Here is a 26,102-nt window from a genome sequence, read left to right on the forward strand (position 1 = left end):
ACAGCCTCTTTGCCCCTGAAGTCTAGAACCTTCCATTCCCATCAGCCGCACCTAGCAACAATCCCACCATTTCTCCATCAGGCCAGGGTGATCGTCCCCTTGCAGATTTCTGCGCACCCCAAATTCCTCTTCACCCATCCCCACATTTTGTGCACAGCGTTTTGCACTGGCAAACCTTCACTGCTCCAGCCAATGAAGCCCAGCTGTCTCAGCCTTGCTCACAAGGGACGGCCTCTGCAGCCCTGTGCATCTTCAGAGCCATCCCCTCCAGGAACGCCACTCCTCTCATGGACCAAGGCGCCCTGAACAGGACACGCCGTTTCAGCCAAGGGCTCTGGCAATGCCAAAGCACAAGCCCATTTCTTGCACGGGGGACAGTCCTCTTTTCCCTCCGGCCGCCTCATCCGCCAGGGCACGGATCTCCAAAGCAGACCCTTGCTCCAGGGCCACAGCCATCGGAGCCAGCAGCACAGGAAGAGGCAAGCCCTTCCCTTTTGCCCACTTCTTCACTGAGCCTTTCTTGCCTGCCTCGTTGCTGGCTCCTCCCAAAGGCGGCAGCAGGTGGAGCGCCTACCTCCGTGCAAGGGCACACTCAGGCCTCCGAGGCCCACGTGCACAGCCAGCCCCTCGAACACTGCCACTGCCCCGGGGCATTCACGGCAGGCAGGCAGGAGGGGAAAGGCCGGCCCCCGCCCGCTGACATCACCGCATGGCCCTCGCAACAACCACAAAAGGAAAACAGTGGCGAGCATGAAAAGAAAGGCAAGCCACAAAGTGAAAGGAAAAGTGACCGCAGGCACCAGCAGGCCTTCGCAGGGGGAAACAATGCTTGGGCACGGAGACAGACCCGGCTGCAGAGCACAGACCGCGCAGCTGGCCCGGCAGGTGAAAGGGAACAGCCAAGACCCCTCTCCACCACACCTGACACCCACGCCTCTGAGCCAGAGCTTTGGCAAGCCCGGCACTCCGCTGCCACCACAATCCCCAACCATGGACACTCCGACAAAAGCCTTCCTCAAAACCACCAGAGCCACCAGCAGAGACTGGAAAGTACGGGCGGAAAGTGCCGGCAATCGGAAAGCGACGAAGGGAAAGCTGCCTTGCATACAAAGCCGCGCACCCGGCGGCAGCCCAAGCACAGCCACCAGCAGCACCAGCAGCACCAGCCAGCCTCAGCAGGCTCCTCCTGCCCGGCACCGCCCGACAGCGCCCACAGATCCACCATGGCTGCGCCCACAGCCACACAGCCACGCCTGCCGCACGCCGCCCCGGCGCTCCTGCTCCTCCTCACCGCTCTGGCCACCAGCCTGGCCTGCCAACACCTGTGGACACACGAGGACACCTTCCCCGGCGACGCTCTCCAACTCCTCCAGCACATGGCTGCCAGCCACACACAGCCCTGCCACCTGCAAGAGCCGCCCTTCTTCCCCGACGCCCTGCTCCACAACAACCTCCAGCCGCACCAAGCCGCCGCCGCCGCCCTCGGCATCCTCCAGCACCTCTTCCACACGCTCAGCTCCAATGGCACCCGCCAGCACTGGCCCAGCCAGGCTCGCAACCAGCTCCTCAACAAGCTGCAGCACCACATGCACCACCTGGAGCAATGCCTCCCCGGCAACGCCACGCCCTTCAAAGGACCACGCAACCCGCTGCTCGCCATCAACAAGTACTTCAGGGACATCCACCTCTTCCTCCACGCCCACGAGCACAGCGCCTGCGCCTGGGACCACGTCCGCCTCGAAGCTCGTGCCGCTCTACAGCACCTCCACAACCTCACACGCACCATGCGCCGCTAGCCAAACACCCACACACCAAGCCTCAGCTGCGCCCCAAAGCCACCTCCAAGCCCACACCTCTTCTCACCTGGGACCAGAGACAGGCCTGCCACAACCGCACGGCACCCGCAGCCTTCAACCACGGCATCTCCAGCCATTCAGACGCTCCCACTGAGATGGACAAAGGACCTCCTCTACATATTTATTGACCTATTTATTTATTTATTTATCTATTTATTTATTATTTATCTATTTATTGAGTTATTTATTTTTCTACCTCTTCACTTATTGATGACACCAGAAATAAAGACCTATGACCAAACACTTGCCACCGCCTCTCCTCTCTCTAGCACTGCAACCACCCTCTGTGCCAGGGGAAAGCACATGTCCCGTCAAGACCTACTCCAAAGCCTTGCTCCAAACAGCCCCTGGCCACTCTCCTCAATGGCACCTGCCCAAGCAGCATCCTGCAGCTGCCCCTGTGCAAAAACACTGCCACCCTTTGGCCAACCCCACGGAAGCACACCAAGAAAAGCACCCCAAGGCTGGAGAGCACCGCTGCACCTCATCTGCTTTATCCACTCCGTGCTCCATCCCTCCAATCCATGCCTCTCTGACTCACAGGCCACCATCTCATGCAGGACACTACGGTAAAAAGCAGGGCCCCCAACATGAAGGAAGAAATGACAAGGTGGACTCCGTTGATAGCCCAAGGCTAATGCATTACTTTCTTATACTCTACTGTTTTATGCTGTATTACAATATATTACACTCCATCTAACCTGAAACTGCCCAGGCGCTCAACTCAAACAGATCTTGTGACTGTCCCCTGACCGACAAGACACAGCTTGCAGAGATTGGTCAAGAGAACAAAACACTCACAGCAGAATCCAATGACCAATTCCCCTCAGGTCAACAATCCTCCACAATGCATCTCACTTCTGCACAAAGAAAGGCGCAGCGATCGAGGGAAGAATTCTCTTTTCTTTCTCAGAGGTACATCTCTGCCATTCCCTGAAAATATCCCAGGGAAGCTGTGCCTTGATTCTCTTGTGAAGAGAAATGCGGCCCCAGCACACTGTCAAGCACTTTGCACAAAGCCAGCCCCACAAGGTCACTTACCCTGCCCCTAGCCACTGCTGCTGTGGAGCCCTAACCCTAACCTCGAGCAGCAGCAAAACCGCCAGGAATGGCCACTTGGCACTTTGGAATGCACTGCCTCCCGCTATCCATCACCTCTTTCTTTCCCATTGGCATGGTGTCCTGGAGAAGCAGCCTCATCTTCTTGCCTGACACAGAGCTCTGCCCCAGTGCTCCGTAGTTCCCACCCTCTTCCGCTTTTCCCTTTCTAAAAACGGGGCTTCTATTTCTCTTCTACCACTTCTTGGCAACCTCAACCCACAGACATCAGGTTTCAAAAACGACCCACACTGGCCTAGCAACTCCATCTGGAAGTTCCCTCAGGACTCACGCATTAACCTCTTGACGTGCCATCCACTTGTACGCATTCAGGTTGCTAAGATGGTCTCAAACTTGGCCCTCTCCAGCAGTGGCCTGGGCATCTGCGTTCTCCAGGCAGGGCTCCCGGCGTTTGCCCGGCGCGACTTGGGCAGCGTGCCTGCAGACCACTGAGACGCACGGCTACAAACCGCCACTCGTCTCCACAGCCTCTTTGCCCCTGAAGTCTAGAACCTTCCATTCCCATCAGCCGCACCTAGCAACAATCCCACCATTTCTCCATCAGGCCAGGGTGATCGTCCCCTTGCAGATTTCTGCGCACCCCAAATTCCTCTTCACCCATCCCCACATTTTGTGCACAGCGTTTTGCACTGGCAAACCTTCACTGCTCCAGCCAATGAAGCCCAGCTGTCTCAGCCTTGCTCACAAGGGACGGCCTCTGCAGCCCTGTGCATCTTCAGAGCCATCCCCTCCAGGAACGCCACTCCTCTCATGGACCAAGGCGCCCTGAACAGGACACGCCGTTTCAGCCAAGGGCTCTGGCAATGCCAAAGCACAAGCCCATTTCTTGCACGGGGGACAGTCCTCTTTTCCCTCCGGCCGCCTCATCCGCCAGGGCACGGATCTCCAAAGCAGACCCTTGCTCCAGGGCCACAGCCATCGGAGCCAGCAGCACAGGAAGAGGCAAGCCCTTCCCTTTTGCCCACTTCTTCACTGAGCCTTTCTTGCCTGCCTCGTTGCTGGCTCCTCCCAAAGGTGGCAGCAGGTGGAGCGCCTGCCTCCGTGCAAGGGCACACTCAGGCCTCCGAGGCCCACGTGCACAGCCAGCCCCTCGAACACTGCCACTGCCCCGGGGCATTTACGGCAGGCAGGCAGGAGGGGAAAGGCCGGCCCCCGCCCGCTGACATCACCGCACGGCCCTCGCAACAACCACAAAAGGAAAACAGTGGCGAGCATGAAAAGAAAGGCAAGCCACAAAGTGAAAGGAAAAGTGACCGCAGGCACCAGCAGGCCTTCGCAGGGGGAAACAATGCTTGGGCACGGAGACAGACCCGGCTGCAGAGCACAGACCGCACAGCTGGCCCGGCAGGTGAAAGGGAACAGCCAAGACCCCTCTCCACCACACCTGACACCCACGCCTCTGAGCCAGAGCTTTGGCAAGCCCGGCACTCCGCTGCCACCACAATCCCCAACCATGGACACTCCGACAAAAGCCTTCCCCAAAACCAGCAGAGCCACCAGCAGAGACTGGAAAGTACGGGCGGAAAGTGCCGGCAATCGGAAAGCGACGAAGGGAAAGCTGCCTTGCATACAAAGCCACGCACCCGGCGGCAGCCCAAGCACAGCCACCAGCAGCACCAGCAGCACCAGGCAGCCTCAGCAGGCTCCTCCTGCCCGGCACCGCCCGACAGCGCCCACAGATCCACCATGGCTGCGCCCACAGCCACACAGCCACGCCTGCCGCACGCCGCCCCGGCGCTCCTGCTCCTCCTCACCGCTCTGGCCACCAGCCTGGCCTGCCAACACCTGTGGACACACGAGGACACCTTCCCCGGCGACGCTCTCCAACTCCTCCAGCACATGGCTGCCAGCCACACACAGCCCTGCCACCTGCAAGAGCTGCCCTTCTTCCCCGACGCCCTGCTCCACAACAACCTCCAGCCGCACCAAGCCGCCGCCGCCGCCCTCGGCATCCTCCAGCACCTCTTCCACACGCTCAGCTCCAATGGCACCCGCCAGCACTGGCCCAGCCAGGCTCGCAACCAGCTCCTCAACAAGCTGCAGCACCACATGCACCACCTGGAGCAATGCCTCCCCGGCAACGCCACGCCCTTCAAAGGACCACGCAACCCGCTGCTCGCCATCAACAAGTACTTCAGGGACATCCACCTCTTCCTCCACGCCCACGAGCACAGCGCCTGCGCCTGGGACCACGTCCGCCTCGAAGCTCGTGCCGCTCTACAGCACCTCCACAACCTCACACGCACCATGCGCCGCTAGCCAAACACCCACACACCAAGCCTCAGCTGCGCCCCAAAGCCACCTCCAAGCCCACACCTCTTCTCACCTGGGACCAGAGACAGGCCTGCCACAACCGCACGGCACCCGCAGCCTTCAACCACGGCATCTCCAGCCATTCAGACGCTCCCACTGAGATGGACAAAGGACCTCCTCTACATATTTATTGACCTATTTATTTATTTATTTATTTATTTATCTATTTATTTATTATTTATCTATTTATTGAGGTATTTATTTTTCTACCTCTTCACTTATTGATGACACCAGAAATAAAGACCTATGACAAAACACTTGCCACCGCCTCTCCTCTCTCTAGCACTGCAACCACCCTCTGTGCCTAGTAAAAGACCTACTCCAAAGCCTTGCTCCAAACAGCCCCTGGCCACTCTCCTCAATGGCACCTGCCCAAGCAGCATCCTGCAGCTGCCCCTGTGCAAAAACACTGCCACCCTTTGGCCAACCCCACGGAAGCACACCAAGAAAAGCACCCCAAGGCTGGAGAGCACCGCTGCACCTCATCTGCTTTATCCACTCCGTGCTCCATCCCTCCAATCCATGCCTCTCTGACTCACAGGCAACCATCTCATGCAGGACACTACGGTAAAAAGCAGGGCTCCCGACATGCAGGAAGAAATGACAAGGTGGACTCCGTTGATAGCCCAAGGCTAATGCATTACTTTCCTATACTCTGCTGTTTTATGCTGTATTACAATATATTACACTCCATCTAACCTGAAACTGCCCAGGCGCTCAACTCAAACAGATCCTGTGACTGTCCCCTGACCGACAAGACACAGCTTGCAGAGATTGGTCAAGAGAACAAAACACTCACAGCAGAATCCAATGACCAATTCCCCTCAGGTCAACAATCCTCCACAATGCATCTCACTTCTGCACTAAGAAAGGCGCAGCGATCGAGAGAAGAATTGTCTTTTCTTTCTCAGAGGTACATCTCTGCCATTCCCTGAAAATATCCCAGGGAAGCTGTGCCTTGATTCTCTTGTGAAGAGAAATGCGGCCCCAGCACACTGTCAAGCACTTTGCACAAAGCCAGCCCCACAAGGTCACTTACCCTGCCCCTAGCCACTGCTGCTGTGGAGCCCTAACCCTAACCTCGAGCAGCAGCAAAACCGCCAGGAATGGCCACTTGGCACTTTGGAATGCACTGCCTCCCGCTACCCATCACCTCTTTCTTTCCCATTGGCATGGTGTCCTGGAGAAGCAGCCTCATCTTCTTGCCTGACACAGAGCTCTGCCCCAGTGCTCCGTAGTTCCCACCCTCTTCCGCTTTTCCCTTTCTAAAAACGGGGCTTCTATTTCTCTTCTACCACTTCTTGGCAACCTCAACCCACAGACATCAGGTTTCAAAAACGACCCACACTGGCCTAGCAACTCCACCTGGAAGTTCCCTCAGGACTCACGCATTAACCTCTTGACGTGCCATCCACCTGTACGCATTCAGGTTGCTAAGATGGTCTCAAACTTGGCCCTCTCCAGCAGTGGCCTGGGCATCTGCGTTCTCCAGGCAGGGCTCCCGGCGTTTGCCCGGCGCGACTTGGGCAGCGTGCCTGCAGACCACTGAGACGCACGGCTACAAACCGCCACTCGTCTCCACAGCCTCTTTGCCCCTGAAGTCTAGAACCTTCCATTCCCATCAGCCGCACCTAGCAACAATCCCACCATTTCTCCATCAGGCCAGGGTGATCGTCCCCTTGCAGATTTCTGCGCGCCCCAAATTCCTCTTCACCCATCCCCACATTTTGTGCACAGCGTTTTGCACTGGCAAACCTTCACTACTCCAGCCAAAGAAGCCCAGCTGTCTCAGCCTTGCTCACAAGGGACGGCCTCTGCAGCCCTGTGCATCTTCAGAGCCATCCCCTCCAGGAACCCCACACCTCTCATGGACCAAGGCGACCTGAACAGGACACGCCATTGCAGCCAAGGGCTCTGGCAATGCCAAAGCACAAGCCCATTTCTTGCACGGGGGACAGTCCTCTTTTCCCTCCGGCCGCCTCATCCGCCAGGGCACGGATCTCCAAAGCAGACCCTTGCTCCAGGGCCACAGCCATCGGAGCCAGCAGCACAGGAAGAGGCAAGCCCTTCCCTTTTGCCCACTTCTTCACTGAGCCTTTCTTGCCTGCCTCGTTGCTGGCTCCTCCCAAAGGTGGCAGCAGGTGGAGCGCCTGCCTCCGTGCAAGGGCACACTCAGGCCTCCGAGGCCCACGTGCACAGCCAGCCCCTCGAACACTGCCACTGCCCCGGGGCATTTACGGCAGGCAGGCAGGAGGGGAAAGGCCGCCCCCGCCCGCTGACATCACCGCATGGCCCTCGCAACAACCACAAAAGGAAAACAGTGGCGAGCATGAAAAGAAAGGCAAGCCACAAAGTGAAAGGAAAAGTGACCGCAGGCACCAGCAGGCCTTCGCAGGGGGAAACAATGCTTGGGCACGGAGACAGACCCGGCTGCAGAGCACAGACCGCACAGCTGGCCCGGCAGGTGAAAGGGAACAGCCAAGACCCCTCTCCACCACACCTGACACCCACGCCTCTGAGCCAGAGCTTTGGCAAGCCCGGCACTCCGCTGCCACCACAATCCCCAACCATGGACACTCCGACAAAAGCCTTCCCCAAAACCAGCAGAGCCACCAGCAGAGACTGGAAAGTACGGGCGGAAAGTGCCGGCAATCGGAAAGCGACGAAGGGAAAGCTGCCTTGCATACAAAGCCGCGCACCCGGCGGCAGCCCAAGCACAGCCACCAGCAGCACCAGCAGCACCAGCCAGCCTCAGCAGGCTCCTCCTGCCCGGCACCGCCCGACAGCGCCCACAGATCCACCATGGCTGCGCCCACAGCCACACAGCCACGCCTGCCGCACGCCGCCCCGGCGCTCCTGCTCCTCCTCACCGCTCTGGCCACCAGCCTGGCCTGCCAACACCTGTGGACACACGAGGACACCTTCCCCGGCGACGCTCTCCAACTCCTCCAGCACATGGCTGCCAGCCACACACAGCCCTGCCACCTGCAAGAGCCGCCCTTCTTCCCCGACGCCCTGCTCCACAACAACCTCCAGCCGCACCAAGCCGCCGCCGCCGCCCTCGGCATCCTCCAGCACCTCTTCCACACGCTCAGCTCCAACGGCACCCGCCAGCACTGGCCCAGCCAGGCTCGCAACCAGCTCCTCAACAAGCTGCAGCACCACATGCACCACCTGGAGCAATGCCTCCCCGGCAACGCCACGCCCTTCAAAGGACCACGCAACCCGCTGCTCGCCATCAACAAGTACTTCAGGGACATCCACCTCTTCCTCCACGCCCACGAGCACAGCGCCTGCGCCTGGGACCACGTCCGCCTCGAAGCTCGTGCCGCTCTACAGCACCTCCACAACCTCACACGCACCATGCGCCGCTAGCCAAACACCCACACACCAAGCCTCAGCTGCGCCCCAAAGCCACCTCCAAGCCCACACCTCTTCTCACCTGGGACCAGAGACAGGCCTGCCACAACCGCACGGCACCCGCAGCCTTCAACCACGGCATCTCCAGCCATTCAGACGCTCCCACTGAGATGGACAAAGGACCTCCTCTACATATTTATTGACCTATTTATTTATTTATTTATTTATTTATCTATTTATTTATTATTTATCTATTTATTGAGGTATTTATTTTTCTACCTCTTCACTTATTGATGACACCAGAAATAAAGACCTATGACAAAACACTTGCCACCGCCTCTCCTCTCTCTAGCACTGCAACCACCCTCTGTGCCTAGTAAAAGACCTACTCCAAAGCCTTGCTCCAAACAGCCCCTGGCCACTCTCCTCAATGGCACCTGCCCAAGCAGCATCCTGCAGCTGCCCCTGTGCAAAAACACTGCCACCCTTTGGCCAACCCCACGGAAGCACACCAAGAAAAGCACCCCAAGGCTGGAGAGCACCGCTGCACCTCATCTGCTTTATCCACTCCGTGCTCCATCCCTCCAATCCATGCCTCTCTGACTCACAGGCCACCATCTCATGCAGGACACTACGGTAAAAAGCAGGGCCCCCAACATGAAGGAAGAAATGACAAGGTGGACTCCGTTGATAGCCCAAGGCTAATGCATTACTTTCTTATACTCTACTGTTTTATGCTGTATTACAATATATTACACTCCATCTAACCTGAAACTGCCCAGGCGCTCAACTCAAACAGATCTTGTGACTGTCCCCTGACCGACAAGACACAGCTTGCAGAGATTGGTCAAGAGAACAAAACACTCACAGCAGAATCCAATGACCAATTCCCCTCAGGTCAACAATCCTCCACAATGCATCTCACTTCTGCACAAAGAAAGGCGCAGCGATCGAGGGAAGAATTCTCTTTTCTTTCTCAGAGGTACATCTCTGCCATTCCCTGAAAATATCCCAGGGAAGCTGTGCCTTGATTCTCTTGTGAAGAGAAATGCGGCCCCAGCACACTGTCAAGCACTTTGCACAAAGCCAGCCCCACAAGGTCACTTACCCTGCCCCTAGCCACTGCTGCTGTGGAGCCCTAACCCTAACCTCGAGCAGCAGCAAAACCGCCAGGAATGGCCACTTGGCACTTTGGAATGCACTGCCTCCCGCTATCCATCACCTCTTTCTTTCCCATTGGCATGGTGTCCTGGAGAAGCAGCCTCATCTTCTTGCCTGACACAGAGCTCTGCCCCAGTGCTCCGTAGTTCCCACCCTCTTCCGCTTTTCCCTTTCTAAAAACGGGGCTTCTATTTCTCTTCTACCACTTCTTGGCAACCTCAACCCACAAACATCAGGTTTCAAAAACGACCCACACTGGCCTAGCAACTCCACCTGGAAGTTCCCTCAGGACTCACGCATTAACCTCTTGACGTGCCATCCACCTGTACGCATTCAGGTTGCTAAGATGGTCTCAAACTTGGCCCTCTCCAGCAGTGGCCTGGGCATCTGCGTTCTCCAGGCAGGGCTCCCGGCGTTTGCCCGGCGCGACTTGGGCAGCGTGCCTGCAGACCACTGAGACGCACGGCTACAAACCGCCACTCGTCTCCACAGCCTCTTTGCCCCTGAAGTCTAGAACCTTCCATTCCCATCAGCCGCACCTAGCAACAATCCCACCATTTCTCCATCAGGCCAGGGTGATCGTCCCCTTGCAGATTTCTGCGCACCCCAAATTCCTCTTCACCCATCCCCACATTTTGTGCACAGCGTTTTGCACTGGCAAACCTTCACTGCTCCAGCCAATGAAGCCCAGCTGTCTCAGCCTTGCTCACAAGGGACGGCCTCTGCAGCCCTGTGCATCTTCAGAGCCATCCCCTCCAGGAACCCCACACCTCTCATGGACCAAGGCGACCTGAACAGGACACGCCATTGCAGCCAAGGGCTCTGGCAATGCCAAAGCACAAGCCCATTTCTTGCACGGGGGACAGTCCTCTTTTCCCTCCGGCCGCCTCATCCGCCAGGGCACGGATCTCCAAAGCAGACCCTTGCTCCAGGGCCACAGCCATCGGAGCCAGCAGCACAGGAAGAGGCAAGCCCTTCCCTTTTGCCCACTTCTTCACTGAGCCTTTCTTGCCTGCCTCGTTGCTGGCTCCTCCCAAAGGTGGCAGCAGGTGGAGCGCCTGCCTCCGTGCAAGGGCACACTCAGGCCTCCGAGGCCCACGTGCACAGCCAGCCCCTCGAACACTGCCACTGCCCCGGGGCATTTACGGCAGGCAGGCAGGAGGGGAAAGGCCGGCCCCCGCCCGCTGACATCACCGCACGGCCCTCGCAACAACCACAAAAGGAAAACAGTGGCGAGCATGAAAAGAAAGGCAAGCCACAAAGTGAAAGGAAAAGTGACCGCAGGCACCAGCAGGCCTTCGCAGGGGGAAACAATGCTTGGGCACGGAGACAGACCCGGCTGCAGAGCACAGACCCCGCAGCTGGCCCGGCAGGTGAAAGGGAACAGCCAAGACCCCTCTCCACCACACCTGACACCCACGCCTCTGAGCCAGAGCTTTGGCAAGCCCGGCACTCCGCTGCCACCACAATCCCCAACCATGGACACTCCGACAAAAGCCTTCCTCAAAACCACCAGAGCCACCAGCAGAGACTGGAAAGTACGGGCGGAAAGTGCCGGCAATCGGAAAGCGACAAAGGGAAAGCTGCCTTGCATACAAAGCCGCGCACCCGGCGGCAGCCCAAGCACAGCCACCAGCAGCACCAGCAGCACCAGGCAGCCTCAGCAGGCTCCTCCTGCCCGGCACCGCCCGACAGCGCCCACAGATCCACCATGGCTGCGCCCACAGCCACACAGCCACGCCTGCCGCACGCCGCCCCGGCGCTCCTGCTCCTCCTCACCGCTCTGGCCACCAGCCTGGCCTGCCAACACCTGTGGACACACGAGGACACCTTCCCCGGCGACGCTCTCCAACTCCTCCAGCACATGGCTGCCAGCCACACACAGCCCTGCCACCTGCAAGAGCCGCCCTTCTTCCCCGACGCCCTGCTCCACAACAACCTCCAGCCGCACCAAGCCGCCGCCGCCGCCCTCGGCATCCTCCAGCACCTCTTCCACACGCTCAGCTCCAACGGCACCCGCCAGCACTGGCCCAGCCAGGCTCGCAACCAGCTCCTCAACAAGCTGCAGCACCACATGCACCACCTGGAGCAATGCCTCCCCGGCAACGCCACGCCCTTCAAAGGACCACGCAACCCGCTGCTCGCCATCAACAAGTACTTCAGGGACATCCACCTCTTCCTCCACGCCCACGAGCACAGCGCCTGCGCCTGGGACCACGTCCGCCTCGAAGCTCGTGCCGCTCTACAGCACCTCCACAACCTCACACGCACCATGCGCCGCTAGCCAAACACCCACACACCAAGCCTCAGCTGCGCCCCAAAGCCACCTCCAAGCCCACACCTCTTCTCACCTGGGACCAGAGACAGGCCTGCCACAACCGCACGGCACCCGCAGCCTTCAACCACGGCATCTCCAGCCATTCAGACGCTCCCACTGAGATGGACAAAGGACCTCCTCTACATATTTATTGACCTATTTATTTATTTATTTATTTATTTATCTATTTATTTATTATTTATCTATTTATTGAGGTATTTATTTTTCTACCTCTTCACTTATTGATGACACCAGAAATAAAGACCTATGACAAAACACTTGCCACCGCCTCTCCTCTCTCTAGCACTGCAACCACCCTCTGTGCCTAGTAAAAGACCTACTCCAAAGCCTTGCTCCAAACAGCCCCTGGCCACTCTCCTCAATGGCACCTGCCCAAGCAGCATCCTGCAGCTGCCCCTGTGCAAAAACACTGCCACCCTTTGGCCAACCCCACGGAAGCACACCAAGAAAAGCACCCCAAGGCTGGAGAGCACCGCTGCACCTCATCTGCTTTATCCACTCCGTGCTCCATCCCTCCAATCCATGCCTCTCTGACTCACAGGCAACCATCTCATGCAGGACACTACGGTAAAAAGCAGGGCTCCCGACATGCAGGAAGAAATGACAAGGTGGACTCCGTTGATAGCCCAAGGCTAATGCATTACTTTCCTATACTCTGCTGTTTTATGCTGTATTACAATATATTACACTCCATCTAACCTGAAACTGCCCAGGCGCTCAACTCAAACAGATCCTGTGACTGTCCCCTGACCGACAAGACACAGCTTGCAGAGATTGGTCAAGAGAACAAAACACTCACAGCAGAATCCAATGACCAATTCCCCTCAGGTCAACAATCCTCCACAATGCATCTCACTTCTGCACTAAGAAAGGCGCAGCGATCGAGAGAAGAATTGTCTTTTCTTTCTCAGAGGTACATCTCTGCCATTCCCTGAAAATATCCCAGGGAAGCTGTGCCTTGATTCTCTTGTGAAGAGAAATGCGGCCCCAGCACACTGTCAAGCACTTTGCACAAAGCCAGCCCCACAAGGTCACTTACCCTGCCCCTAGCCACTGCTGCTGTGGAGCCCTAACCCTAACCTCGAGCAGCAGCAAAACCGCCAGGAATGGCCACTTGGCACTTTGGAATGCACTGCCTCCCGCTATCCATCACCTCTTTCTTTTCCATTGGCATGGTGTCCTGGAGAAGCAGCCTCATCTTCTTGCCTGACACAGAGCTCTGCCCCAGTGCTCCGTAGTTCCCACCCTCTTCCACTTTTCCCTTTCTAAAAACGGGGCTTCTATTTCTCTTCTACCACTTCTTGGCAACCTCAACCCACAAACATCAGGTTTCAAAAACGACCCACACTGGCCTAGCAACTCCACCTGGAAGTTCCCTCAGGACTCACGCATTAACCTCTTGACGTGCCATCCACCTGTACGCATTCAGGTTGCTAAGATGGTCTCAAACTTGGCCCTCTCCAGCAGTGGCCTGGGCATCTGCGTTCTCCAGGCAGGGCTCCCGGCGTTTGCCCGGCGCGACTTGGGCAGCGTGCCTGCAGACCACTGAGACGCACGGCTACAAACCGCCACTCGTCTCCACAGCCTCTTTGCCCCTGAAGTCTAGAACCTTCCATTCCCATCAGCCGCACCTAGCAACAATCCCACCATTTCTCCATCAGGCCAGGGTGATCGTCCCCTTGCAGATTTCTGCGCACCCCAAATTCCTCTTCACCCATCCCCACATTTTGTGCACAGCGTTTTGCACTGGCAAACCTTCACTGCTCCAGCCAATGAAGCCCAGCTGTCTCAGCCTTGCTCACAAGGGACGGCCTCTGCAGCCCTGTGCATCTTCAGAGCCATCCCCTCCAGGAACCCCACACCTCTCATGGACCAAGGCGACCTGAACAGGACACGCCATTGCAGCCAAGGGCTCTGGCAATGCCAAAGCACAAGCCCATTTCTTGCACGGGGGACAGTCCTCTTTTCCCTCCGGCCGCCTCATCCGCCAGGGCACGGATCTCCAAAGCAGACCCTTGCTCCAGGGCCACAGCCATCGGAGCCAGCAGCACAGGAAGAGGCAAGCCCTTCCCTTTTGCCCACTTCTTCACTGAGCCTTTCTTGCCTGCCTCGTTGCTGGCTCCTCCCAAAGGTGGCAGCAGGTGGAGCGCCTGCCTCCGTGCAAGGGCACACTCAGGCCTCCGAGGCCCACGTGCACAGCCAGCCCCTCGAACACTGCCACTGCCCCGGGGCATTTACGGCAGGCAGGCAGGAGGGGAAAGGCCGGCCCCCGCCCGCTGACATCACCGCACGGCCCTCGCAACAACCACAAAAGGAAAACAGTGGCGAGCATGAAAAGAAAGGCAAGCCACAAAGTGAAAGGAAAAGTGACCGCAGGCACCAGCAGGCCTTCGCAGGGGGAAACAATGCTTGGGCACGGAGACAGACCCGGCTGCAGAGCACAGACCCCGCAGCTGGCCCGGCAGGTGAAAGGGAACAGCCAAGACCCCTCTCCACCACACCTGACACCCACGCCTCTGAGCCAGAGCTTTGGCAAGCCCGGCACTCCGCTGCCACCACAATCCCCAACCATGGACACTCCGACAAAAGCCTTCCTCAAAACCACCAGAGCCACCAGCAGAGACTGGAAAGTACGGGCGGAAAGTGCCGGCAATCGGAAAGCGACAAAGGGAAAGCTGCCTTGCATACAAAGCCGCGCACCCGGCGGCAGCCCAAGCACAGCCACCAGCAGCACCAGCAGCACCAGGCAGCCTCAGCAGGCTCCTCCTGCCCGGCACCGCCCGACAGCGCCCACAGATCCACCATGGCTGCGCCCACAGCCACACAGCCACGCCTGCCGCACGCCGCCCCGGCGCTCCTGCTCCTCCTCACCGCTCTGGCCACCAGCCTGGCCTGCCAACACCTGTGGACACACGAGGACACCTTCCCCGGCGACGCTCTCCAACTCCTCCAGCACATGGCTGCCAGCCACACACAGCCCTGCCACCTGCAAGAGCCGCCCTTCTTCCCCGACGCCCTGCTCCACAACAACCTCCAGCCGCACCAAGCCGCCGCCGCCGCCCTCGGCATCCTCCAGCACCTCTTCCACACGCTCAGCTCCAACGGCACCCGCCAGCACTGGCCCAGCCAGGCTCGCAACCAGCTCCTCAACAAGCTGCAGCACCACATGCACCACCTGGAGCAATGCCTCCCCGGCAACGCCACGCCCTTCAAAGGACCACGCAACCCGCTGCTCGCCATCAACAAGTACTTCAGGGACATCCACCTCTTCCTCCACGCCCACGAGCACAGCGCCTGCGCCTGGGACCACGTCCGCCTCGAAGCTCGTGCCGCTCTACAGCACCTCCACAACCTCACACGCACCATGCGCCGCTAGCCAAACACCCACACACCAAGCCTCAGCTGCGCCCCAAAGCCACCTCCAAGCCCACACCTCTTCTCACCTGGGACCAGAGACAGGCCTGCCACAACCGCACGGCACCCGCAGCCTTCAACCACGGCATCTCCAGCCATTCAGACGCTCCCACTGAGATGGACAAAGGACCTCCTCTACATATTTATTGACCTATTTATTTATTTATTTATTTATTTATCTATTTATTTATTATTTATCTATTTATTGAGGTATTTATTTTTCTACCTCTTCACTTATTGATGACACCAGAAATAAAGACCTATGACAAAACACTTGCCACCGCCTCTCCTCTCTCTAGCACTGCAACCACCCTCTGTGCCTAGTAAAAGACCTACTCCAAAGCCTTGCTCCAAACAGCCCCTGGCCACTCTCCTCAATGGCACCTGCCCAAGCAGCATCCTGCAGCTGCCCCTGTGCAAAAACACTGCCACCCTTTGGCCAACCCCACGGAAGCACACCAAGAAAAGCACCCCAAGGCTGGAGAGCACCGCTGCACCTCATCTGCTTTATCCACTCCGTGCTCCATCCCTCCAATCCATGCCTCTCTGACTCACAGGCAACCATCTCATGCAGGACACTACGGTAAAAAGCAGGGCTCCCGACATGCAGGAAGAAATGACAAGGTGGACTCCGTTGATAGCCCAAGGCTAATGCATTACTTTCCTATACTCTGCTGTTTTATGCTGTATTACAATATATTACACTCCATCTAACCTGAAACTGCCCAGGCGCTCAACTCAAACAGATCCTGTGACTGTCCCCTGACCGACAAGACACAGCTTGCAGAGATTGGTCAAGAGAACAAAACACTCACAGCAGAATCCAATGACCAATTCCCCTCAGGTCAACAATCCTCCACAATGCATCTCACTTCTGCACTAAGAAAGGCGCAGCGATCGAGAGAAGAATTGTCTTTTCTTTCTCAGAGGTACATCTCTGCCATTCCCTGAAAATATCCCAGGGAAGCTGTGCCTTGATTCTCTTGTGAAGAGAAATGCGGCCCCAGCACACTGTCAAGCACTTTGCACAAAGCCAGCCCCACAAGGTCACTTACCCTGCCCCTAGCCACTGCTGCTGTGGAGCCCTAACCCTAACCTCGAGCAGCAGCAAAACCGCCAGGAATGGCCACTTGGCACTTTGGAATGCACTGCCTCCCGCTATCCATCACCTCTTTCTTTTCCATTGGCATGGTGTCCTGGAGAAGCAGCCTCATCTTCTTGCCTGACACAGAGCTCTGCCCCAGTGCTCCGTAGTTCCCACCCTCTTCCACTTTTCCCTTTCTAAAAACGGGGCTTCTATTTCTCTTCTACCACTTCTTGGCAACCTCAACCCACAAACATCAGGTTTCAAAAACGACCCACACTGGCCTAGCAACTCCACCTGGAAGTTCCCTCAGGACTCACGCATTAACCTCTTGACGTGCCATCCACCTGTACGCATTCAGGTTGCTAAGATGGTCTCAAACTTGGCCCTCTCCAGCAGTGGCCTGGGCATCTGCGTTCTCCAGGCAGGGCTCCCGGCGTTTGCCCGGCGCGACTTGGGCAGCGTGCCTGCAGACCACTGAGACGCACGGCTACAAACCGCCACTCGTCTCCACAGCCTCTTTGCCCCTGAAGTCTAGAACCTTCCATTCCCATCAGCCGCACCTAGCAACAATCCCACCATTTCTCCATCAGGCCAGGGTGATCGTCCCCTTGCAGATTTCTGCGCACCCCAAATTCCTCTTCACCCATCCCCACATTTTGTGCACAGCGTTTTGCACTGGCAAACCTTCACTGCTCCAGCCAATGAAGCCCAGCTGTCTCAGCCTTGCTCACAAGGGACGGCCTCTGCAGCCCTGTGCATCTTCAGAGTCATCCCCTCCAGGAACGCCACTCCTCTCATGGACCAAGGCGCCCTGAACAGGACACGCCGTTTCAGCCAAGGGCTCTGGCAATGCCAAAGCACAAGCCCATTTCTTGCACGGGGGACAGTCCTCTTTTCCCTCCGGCCGCCTCATCCGCCAGGGCACGGATCTCCAAAGCAGACCCTTGCTCCAGGGCCACAGCCATCGGAGCCAGCAGCACAGGAAGAGGCAAGCCCTTCCCTTTTGCCCACTTCTTCACTGAGCCTTTCTTGCCTGCCTCGTTGCTGGCTCCTCCCAAAGGCGGCAGCAGGTGGAGCGCCTACCTCCGTGCAAGGGCACACTCAGGCCTCCGAGGCCCACGTGCACAGCCAGCCCCTCGAACACTGCCACTGCCCCGGGGCATTCACGGCAGGCAGGCAGGAGGGGAAAGGCCGGCCCCCGCCCGCTGACATCACCGCACGGCCCTCGCAACAACCACAAAAGGAAAACAGTGGCGAGCATGAAAAGAAAGGCAAGCCACAAAGTGAAAGGAAAAGTGACCGCAGGCACCAGCAGGCCTTCGCAGGGGGAAACAATGCTTGGGCACGGAGACAGACCCGGCTGCAGAGCACAGACCGCGCAGCTGGCCCGGCAGGTGAAAGGGAACAGCCAAGACCCCTCTCCACCACACCTGACACCCACGCCTCTGAGCCAGAGCTTTGGCAAGCCCGGCACTCCGCTGCCACCACAATCCCCAACCATGGACACTCCGACAAAAGCCTTCCCCAAAACCAGCAGAGCCACCAGCAGAGACTGGAAAGTACGGGCGGAAAGTGCCGGCAATCGGAAAGCGACGAAGGGAAAGCTGCCTTGCATACAAAGCCGCGCACCCGGCGGCAGCCCAAGCACAGCCACCAGCAGCACCAGCAGCACCAGCCAGCCTCAGCAGGCTCCTCCTGCCCGGCACCGCCCGACAGCGCCCACAGATCCACCATGGCTGCGCCCACAGCCACACAGCCACGCCTGCCGCACGCCGCCCCGGCGCTCCTGCTCCTCCTCACCGCTCTGGCCACCAGCCTGGCCTGCCAACACCTGTGGACACACGAGGACACCTTCCCCGGCGACGCTCTCCAACTCCTCCAGCACATGGCTGCCAGCCACACACAGCCCTGCCACCTGCAAGAGCCGCCCTTCTTCCCCGACGCCCTGCTCCACAACAACCTCCAGCCGCACCAAGCCGCCGCCGCCGCCCTCGGCATCCTCCAGCACCTCTTCCACACGCTCAGCTCCAACGGCACCCGCCAGCACTGGCCCAGCCAGGCTCGCAACCAGCTCCTCAACAAGCTGCAGCACCACATGCACCACCTGGAGCAATGCCTCCCCGGCAACGCCACGCCCTTCAAAGGACCACGCAACCCGCTGCTCGCCATCAACAAGTACTTCAGGGACATCCACCTCTTCCTCCACGCCCACGAGCACAGCGCCTGCGCCTGGGACCACGTCCGCCTCGAAGCTCGTGCCGCTCTACAGCACCTCCACAACCTCACACGCACCATGCGCCGCTAGCCAAACACCCACACACCAAGCCTCAGCTGCGCCCCAAAGCCACCTCCAAGCCCACACCTCTTCTCACCTGGGACCAGAGACAGGCCTGCCACAACCGCACGGCACCCGCAGCCTTCAACCACAGCATCTCCAGCCATTCAGACGCTCCCACTGAGATGGACAAAGGACCTCCTCTACATATTTATTGACCTATTTATTTATTTATTTATTTATTTATCTATTTATTTATTATTTATCTATTTATTGAGGTATTTATTTTTCTACCTCTTCACTTATTGATGACACCAGAAATAAAGACCTATGACAAAACACTTGCCACCGCCTCTCCTCTCTCTAGCACTGCAACCACCCTCTGTGCCTAGTAAAAGACCTACTCCAAAGCCTTGCTCCAAACAGCCCCTGGCCACTCTCCTCAATGGCACCTGCCCAAGCAGCATCCTGCAGCTGCCCCTGTGCAAAAACACTGCCACCCTTTGGCCAACCCCACGGAAGCACACCAAGAAAAGCACCCCAAGGCTGGAGAGCACCGCTGCACCTCATCTGCTTTATCCACTCCGTGCTCCATCCCTCCAATCCATGCCTCTCTGACTCACAGGCCACCATCTCATGCAGGACACTACGGTAAAAAGCAGGGCCCCCAACATGAAGGAAGAAATGACAAGGTGGACTCCGTTGATAGCCCAAGGCTAATGCATTACTTTCTTATACTCTACTGTTTTATGCTGTATTACAATATATTACACTCCATCTAACCTGAAACTGCCCAGGCGCTCAACTCAAACAGATCTTGTGACTGTCCCCTGACCGACAAGACACAGCTTGCAGAGATTGGTCAAGAGAACAAAACACTCACAGCAGAATCCAATGACCAATTCCCCTCAGGTCAACAATCCTCCACAATGCATCTCACTTCTGCACAAAGAAAGGCGCAGCGATCGAGGGAAGAATTCTCTTTTCTTTCTCAGAGGTACATCTCTGCCATTCCCTGAAAATATCCCAGGGAAGCTGTGCCTTGATTCTCTTGTGAAGAGAAATGCGGCCCCAGCACACTGTCAAGCACTTTGCACAAAGCCAGCCCCACAAGGTCACTTACCCTGCCCCTAGCCACTGCTGCTGTGGAGCCCTAACCCTAACCTCGAGCAGCAGCAAAACCGCCAGGAATGGCCACTTGGCACTTTGGAATGCACTGCCTCCCGCTATCCATCACCTCTTTCTTTCCCATTGGCATGGTGTCCTGGAGAAGCAGCCTCATCTTCTTGCCTGACACAGAGCTCTGCCCCAGTGCTCCGTAGTTCCCACCCTCTTCCGCTTTTCCCTTTCTAAAAACGGGGCTTCTATTTCTCTTCTACCACTTCTTGGCAACCTCAACCCACAAACATCAGGTTTCAAAAACGACCCACACTGGCCTAGCAACTCCACCTGGAAGTTCCCTCAGGACTCACGCATTAACCTCTTGACGTGCCATCCACCTGTACGCATTCAGGTTGCTAAGATGGTCTCAAACTTGGCCCTCTCCAGCAGTGGCCTGGGCATCTGCGTTCTCCAGGCAGGGCTCCCGGCGTTTGCCCGGCGCGACTTGGGCAGCGTGCCTGCAGACCACTGAGACGCACGGCTACAAACCGCCACTCGTCTCCACAGCCTCTTTGCCCCTGAAGTCTAGAACCTTCCATTCCCATCAGCCGCACCTAGCAACAATCCCACCATTTCTCCATCAGGCCAGGGTGATCGTCCCCTTGCAGATTTCTGCGCACCCCAAATTCCTCTTCACCCATCCCCACATTTTGTGCACAGCGTTTTGCACTGGCAAACCTTCACTGCTCCAGCCAATGAAGCCCAGCTGTCTCAGCCTTGCTCACAAGGGACGGCCTCTGCAGCCCTGTGCATCTTCAGAGCCATCCCCTCCAGGAACCCCACACCTCTCATGGACCAAGGCGACCTGAACAGGACACGCCATTGCAGCCAAGGGCTCTGGCAATGCCAAAGCACAAGCCCATTTCTTGCACGGGGGACAGTCCTCTTTTCCCTCCGGCCGCCTCATCCGCCAGGGCACGGATCTCCAAAGCAGACCCTTGCTCCAGGGCCACAGCCATCGGAGCCAGCAGCACAGGAAGAGGCAAGCCCTTCCCTTTTGCCCACTTCTTCACTGAGCCTTTCTTGCCTGCCTCGTTGCTGGCTCCTCCCAAAGGTGGCAGCAGGTGGAGCGCCTGCCTCCGTGCAAGGGCACACTCAGGCCTCCGAGGCCCACGTGCACAGCCAGCCCCTCGAACACTGCCACTGCCCCGGGGCATTCACGGCAGGCAGGCAGGAGGGGAAAGGCCGGCCCCCGCCCGCTGACATCACCGCACGGCCCTCGCAACAACCACAAAAGGAAAACAGTGGCGAGCATGAAAAGAAAGGCAAGCCACAAAGTGAAAGGAAAAGTGACCGCAGGCACCAGCAGGCCTTCGCAGGGGGAAACAATGCTTGGGCACGGAGACAGACCCGGCTGCAGAGCACAGACCCCGCAGCTGGCCCGGCAGGTGAAAGGGAACAGCCAAGACCCCTCTCCACCACACCTGACACCCACGCCTCTGAGCCAGAGCTTTGGCAAGCCCGGCACTCCGCTGCCACCACAATCCCCAACCATGGACACTCCGACAAAAGCCTTCCTCAAAACCACCAGAGCCACCAGCAGAGACTGGAAAGTACGGGCGGAAAGTGCCGGCAATCGGAAAGCGACAAAGGGAAAGCTGCCTTGCATACAAAGCCGCGCACCCGGCGGCAGCCCAAGCACAGCCACCAGCAGCACCAGCAGCACCAGGCAGCCTCAGCAGGCTCCTCCTGCCCGGCACCGCCCGACAGCGCCCACAGATCCACCATGGCTGCGCCCACAGCCACACAGCCACGCCTGCCGCACGCCGCCCCGGCGCTCCTGCTCCTCCTCACCGCTCTGGCCACCAGCCTGGCCTGCCAACACCTGTGGACACACGAGGACACCTTCCCCGGCGACGCTCTCCAACTCCTCCAGCACATGGCTGCCAGCCACACACAGCCCTGCCACCTGCAAGAGCCGCCCTTCTTCCCCGACGCCCTGCTCCACAACAACCTCCAGCCGCACCAAGCCGCCGCCGCCGCCCTCGGCATCCTCCAGCACCTCTTCCACACGCTCAGCTCCAACGGCACCCGCCAGCACTGGCCCAGCCAGGCTCGCAACCAGCTCCTCAACAAGCTGCAGCACCACATGCACCACCTGGAGCAATGCCTCCCCGGCAACGCCACGCCCTTCAAAGGACCACGCAACCCGCTGCTCGCCATCAACAAGTACTTCAGGGACATCCACCTCTTCCTCCACGCCCACGAGCACAGCGCCTGCGCCTGGGACCACGTCCGCCTCGAAGCTCGTGCCGCTCTACAGCACCTCCACAACCTCACACGCACCATGCGCCGCTAGCCAAACACCCACACACCAAGCCTCAGCTGCGCCCCAAAGCCACCTCCAAGCCCACACCTCTTCTCACCTGGGACCAGAGACAGGCCTGCCACAACCGCACGGCACCCGCAGCCTTCAACCACGGCATCTCCAGCCATTCAGACGCTCCCACTGAGATGGACAAAGGACCTCCTCTACATATTTATTGACCTATTTATTTATTTATTTATTTATTTATCTATTTATTTATTATTTATCTATTTATTGAGGTATTTATTTTTCTACCTCTTCACTTATTGATGACACCAGAAATAAAGACCTATGACAAAACACTTGCCACCGCCTCTCCTCTCTCTAGCACTGCAACCACCCTCTGTGCCTAGTAAAAGACCTACTCCAAAGCCTTGCTCCAAACAGCCCCTGGCCACTCTCCTCAATGGCACCTGCCCAAGCAGCATCCTGCAGCTGCCCCTGTGCAAAAACACTGCCACCCTTTGGCCAACCCCACGGAAGCACACCAAGAAAAGCACCCCAAGGCTGGAGAGCACCGCTGCACCTCATCTGCTTTATCCACTCCGTGCTCCATCCCTCCAATCCATGCCTCTCTGACTCACAGGCAACCATCTCATGCAGGACACTACGGTAAAAAGCAGGGCTCCCGACATGCAGGAAGAAATGACAAGGTGGACTCCGTTGATAGCCCAAGGCTAATGCATTACTTTCCTATACTCTGCTGTTTTATGCTGTATTACAATATATTACACTCCATCTAACCTGAAACTGCCCAGGCGCTCAACTCAAACAGATCCTGTGACTGTCCCCTGACCGACAAGACACAGCTTGCAGAGATTGGTCAAGAGAACAAAACACTCACAGCAGAATCCAATGACCAATTCCCCTCAGGTCAACAATCCTCCACAATGCATCTCACTTCTGCACTAAGAAAGGCGCAGCGATCGAGAGAAGAATTGTCTTTTCTTTCTCAGAGGTACATCTCTGCCATTCCCTGAAAATATCCCAGGGAAGCTGTGCCTTGATTCTCTTGTGAAGAGAAATGCGGCCCCAGCACACTGTCAAGCACTTTGCACAAAGCCAGCCCCACAAGGTCACTTACCCTGCCCCTAGCCACTGCTGCTGTGGAGCCCTAACCCTAACCTCGAGCAGCAGCAAAACCGCCAGGAATGGCCACTTGGCACTTTGGAATGCACTGCCTCCCGCTATCCATCACCTCTTTCTTTTCCATTGGCATGGTGTCCTGGAGAAGCAGCCTCATCTTCTTGCCTGACACAGAGCTCTGCCCCAGTGCTCCGTAGTTCCCACCCTCTTCCACTTTTCCCTTTCTAAAAACGGGGCTTCTATTTCTCTTCTACCACTTCTTGGCAACCTCAACCCACAAACATCAGGTTTCAAAAACGACCCACACTGGCCTAGCAACTCCACCTGGAAGTTCCCTCAGGACTCACGCATTAACCTCTTGACGTGCCATCCACCTGTACGCATTCAGGTTGCTAAGATGGTCTCAAACTTGGCCCTCTCCAGCAGTGGCCTGGGCATCTGCGTTCTCCAGGCAGGGCTCCCGGCGTTTGCCCGGCGCGACTTGGGCAGCGTGCCTGCAGACCACTGAGACGCACGGCTACAAACCGCCACTCGTCTCCACAGCCTCTTTGCCCCTGAAGTCTAGAACCTTCCATTCCCATCAGCCGCACCTAGCAACAATCCCACCATTTCTCCATCAGGCCAGGGTGATCGTCCCCTTGCAGATTTCTGCGCACCCCAAATTCCTCTTCACCCATCCCCACATTTTGTGCACAGCGTTTTGCACTGGCAAACCTTCACTGCTCCAGCCAATGAAGCCCAGCTGTCTCAGCCTTGCTCACAAGGGACGGCCTCTGCAGCCCTGTGCATCTTCAGAGTCATCCCCTCCAGGAACGCCACTCCTCTCATGGACCAAGGCGCCCTGAACAGGACACGCCGTTTCAGCCAAGGGCTCTGGCAATGCCAAAGCACAAGCCCATTTCTTGCACGGGGGACAGTCCTCTTTTCCCTCCGGCCGCCTCATCCGCCAGGGCACGGATCTCCAAAGCAGACCCTTGCTCCAGGGCCACAGCCATCGGAGCCAGCAGCACAGGAAGAGGCAAGCCCTTCCCTTTTGCCCACTTCTTCACTGAGCCTTTCTTGCCTGCCTCGTTGCTGGCTCCTCCCAAAGGCGGCAGCAGGTGGAGCGCCTACCTCCGTGCAAGGGCACACTCAGGCCTCCGAGGCCCACGTGCACAGCCAGCCCCTCGAACACTGCCACTGCCCCGGGGCATTCACGGCAGGCAGGCAGGAGGGGAAAGGCCGGCCCCCGCCCGCTGACATCACCGCACGGCCCTCGCAACAACCACAAAAGGAAAACAGTGGCGAGCATGAAAAGAAAGGCAAGCCACAAAGTGAAAGGAAAAGTGACCGCAGGCACCAGCAGGCCTTCGCAGGGGGAAACAATGCTTGGGCACGGAGACAGACCCGGCTGCAGAGCACAGACCGCGCAGCTGGCCCGGCAGGTGAAAGGGAACAGCCAAGACCCCTCTCCACCACACCTGACACCCACGCCTCTGAGCCAGAGCTTTGGCAAGCCCGGCACTCCGCTGCCACCACAATCCCCAACCATGGACACTCCGACAAAAGCCTTCCCCAAAACCAGCAGAGCCACCAGCAGAGACTGGAAAGTACGGGCGGAAAGTGCCGGCAATCGGAAAGCGACGAAGGGAAAGCTGCCTTGCATACAAAGCCGCGCACCCGGCGGCAGCCCAAGCACAGCCACCAGCAGCACCAGCAGCACCAGCCAGCCTCAGCAGGCTCCTCCTGCCCGGCACCGCCCGACAGCGCCCACAGATCCACCATGGCTGCGCCCACAGCCACACAGCCACGCCTGCCGCACGCCGCCCCGGCGCTCCTGCTCCTCCTCACCGCTCTGGCCACCAGCCTGGCCTGCCAACACCTGTGGACACACGAGGACACCTTCCCCGGCGACGCTCTCCAACTCCTCCAGCACATGGCTGCCAGCCACACACAGCCCTGCCACCTGCAAGAGCCGCCCTTCTTCCCCGACGCCCTGCTCCACAACAACCTCCAGCCGCACCAAGCCGCCGCCGCCGCCCTCGGCATCCTCCAGCACCTCTTCCACACGCTCAGCTCCAACGGCACCCGCCAGCACTGGCCCAGCCAGGCTCGCAACCAGCTCCTCAACAAGCTGCAGCACCACATGCACCACCTGGAGCAATGCCTCCCCGGCAACGCCACGCCCTTCAAAGGACCACGCAACCCGCTGCTCGCCATCAACAAGTACTTCAGGGACATCCACCTCTTCCTCCACGCCCACGAGCACAGCGCCTGCGCCTGGGACCACGTCCGCCTCGAAGCTCGTGCCGCTCTACAGCACCTCCACAACCTCACACGCACCATGCGCCGCTAGCCAAACACCCACACACCAAGCCTCAGCTGCGCCCCAAAGCCACCTCCAAGCCCACACCTCTTCTCACCTGGGACCAGAGACAGGCCTGCCACAACCGCACGGCACCCGCAGCCTTCAACCACAGCATCTCCAGCCATTCAGACGCTCCCACTGAGATGGACAAAGGACCTCCTCTACATATTTATTGACCTATTTATTTATTTATTTATTTATTTATCTATTTATTTATTATTTATCTATTTATTGAGGTATTTATTTTTCTACCTCTTCACTTATTGATGACACCAGA

At 57.9% G+C, this 26,102-nt stretch overlaps 9 protein-coding genes across 9 annotated transcripts in view; 8 read left to right on the plus strand and 1 right to left on the minus strand.

Annotated features, from left to right (window-relative positions):
- Nucleotides 1-26,102, minus strand: part of UBAP2 (ubiquitin associated protein 2) — a 170,752-nt gene that overhangs the window by 29,035 nt on the left and 115,615 nt on the right.
- LOC311165447 (interferon-like) lies at nt 1,224-1,796 on the plus strand (the record flags this gene model as incomplete). Its single annotated transcript, XM_084225413.1, has 1 exon — nt 1,224-1,796. One exon carries the CDS (start codon nt 1,224-1,226, stop codon nt 1,794-1,796), a length of 573 nt encoding a protein of 190 aa, XP_084081539.1.
- LOC311165558 (interferon-like) lies at nt 4,662-5,234 on the plus strand (the record flags this gene model as incomplete). Its single annotated transcript, XM_084225634.1, has 1 exon — nt 4,662-5,234. The coding sequence occupies one exon, from the start codon at nt 4,662-4,664 to the stop codon at nt 5,232-5,234; it is 573 nt and encodes a 190-aa protein (XP_084081760.1).
- On the plus strand, nt 8,091-8,663 carry LOC311165448 (interferon-like; the record flags this gene model as incomplete). The annotated part of the gene is made up of 1 exon (XM_084225414.1): nt 8,091-8,663. One exon carries the CDS (start codon nt 8,091-8,093, stop codon nt 8,661-8,663), a length of 573 nt encoding a protein of 190 aa, XP_084081540.1.
- LOC311165450 (interferon-like) lies at nt 11,521-12,093 on the plus strand (the record flags this gene model as incomplete). The annotated part of the gene is made up of 1 exon (XM_084225416.1): nt 11,521-12,093. The coding sequence occupies one exon, from the start codon at nt 11,521-11,523 to the stop codon at nt 12,091-12,093; it is 573 nt and encodes a 190-aa protein (XP_084081542.1).
- Nucleotides 14,951-15,523, plus strand: LOC311165451 (interferon-like; the record flags this gene model as incomplete). The annotated part of the gene is made up of 1 exon (XM_084225417.1): nt 14,951-15,523. One exon carries the CDS (start codon nt 14,951-14,953, stop codon nt 15,521-15,523), a length of 573 nt encoding a protein of 190 aa, XP_084081543.1.
- Nucleotides 18,381-18,953, plus strand: LOC311165452 (interferon-like; the record flags this gene model as incomplete). The annotated part of the gene is made up of 1 exon (XM_084225418.1): nt 18,381-18,953. One exon carries the CDS (start codon nt 18,381-18,383, stop codon nt 18,951-18,953), a length of 573 nt encoding a protein of 190 aa, XP_084081544.1.
- On the plus strand, nt 21,811-22,383 carry LOC311165453 (interferon-like; the record flags this gene model as incomplete). Its single annotated transcript, XM_084225419.1, has 1 exon — nt 21,811-22,383. The coding sequence occupies one exon, from the start codon at nt 21,811-21,813 to the stop codon at nt 22,381-22,383; it is 573 nt and encodes a 190-aa protein (XP_084081545.1).
- LOC311165454 (interferon-like) lies at nt 25,241-25,813 on the plus strand (the record flags this gene model as incomplete). Its single annotated transcript, XM_084225420.1, has 1 exon — nt 25,241-25,813. The coding sequence occupies one exon, from the start codon at nt 25,241-25,243 to the stop codon at nt 25,811-25,813; it is 573 nt and encodes a 190-aa protein (XP_084081546.1).

Source organism: Fringilla coelebs (assembly GCF_963513975.1).
Source record: "Fringilla coelebs genome assembly, chromosome: Z".
Taxonomy (NCBI): domain Eukaryota; kingdom Metazoa; phylum Chordata; class Aves; order Passeriformes; family Fringillidae; genus Fringilla; species Fringilla coelebs.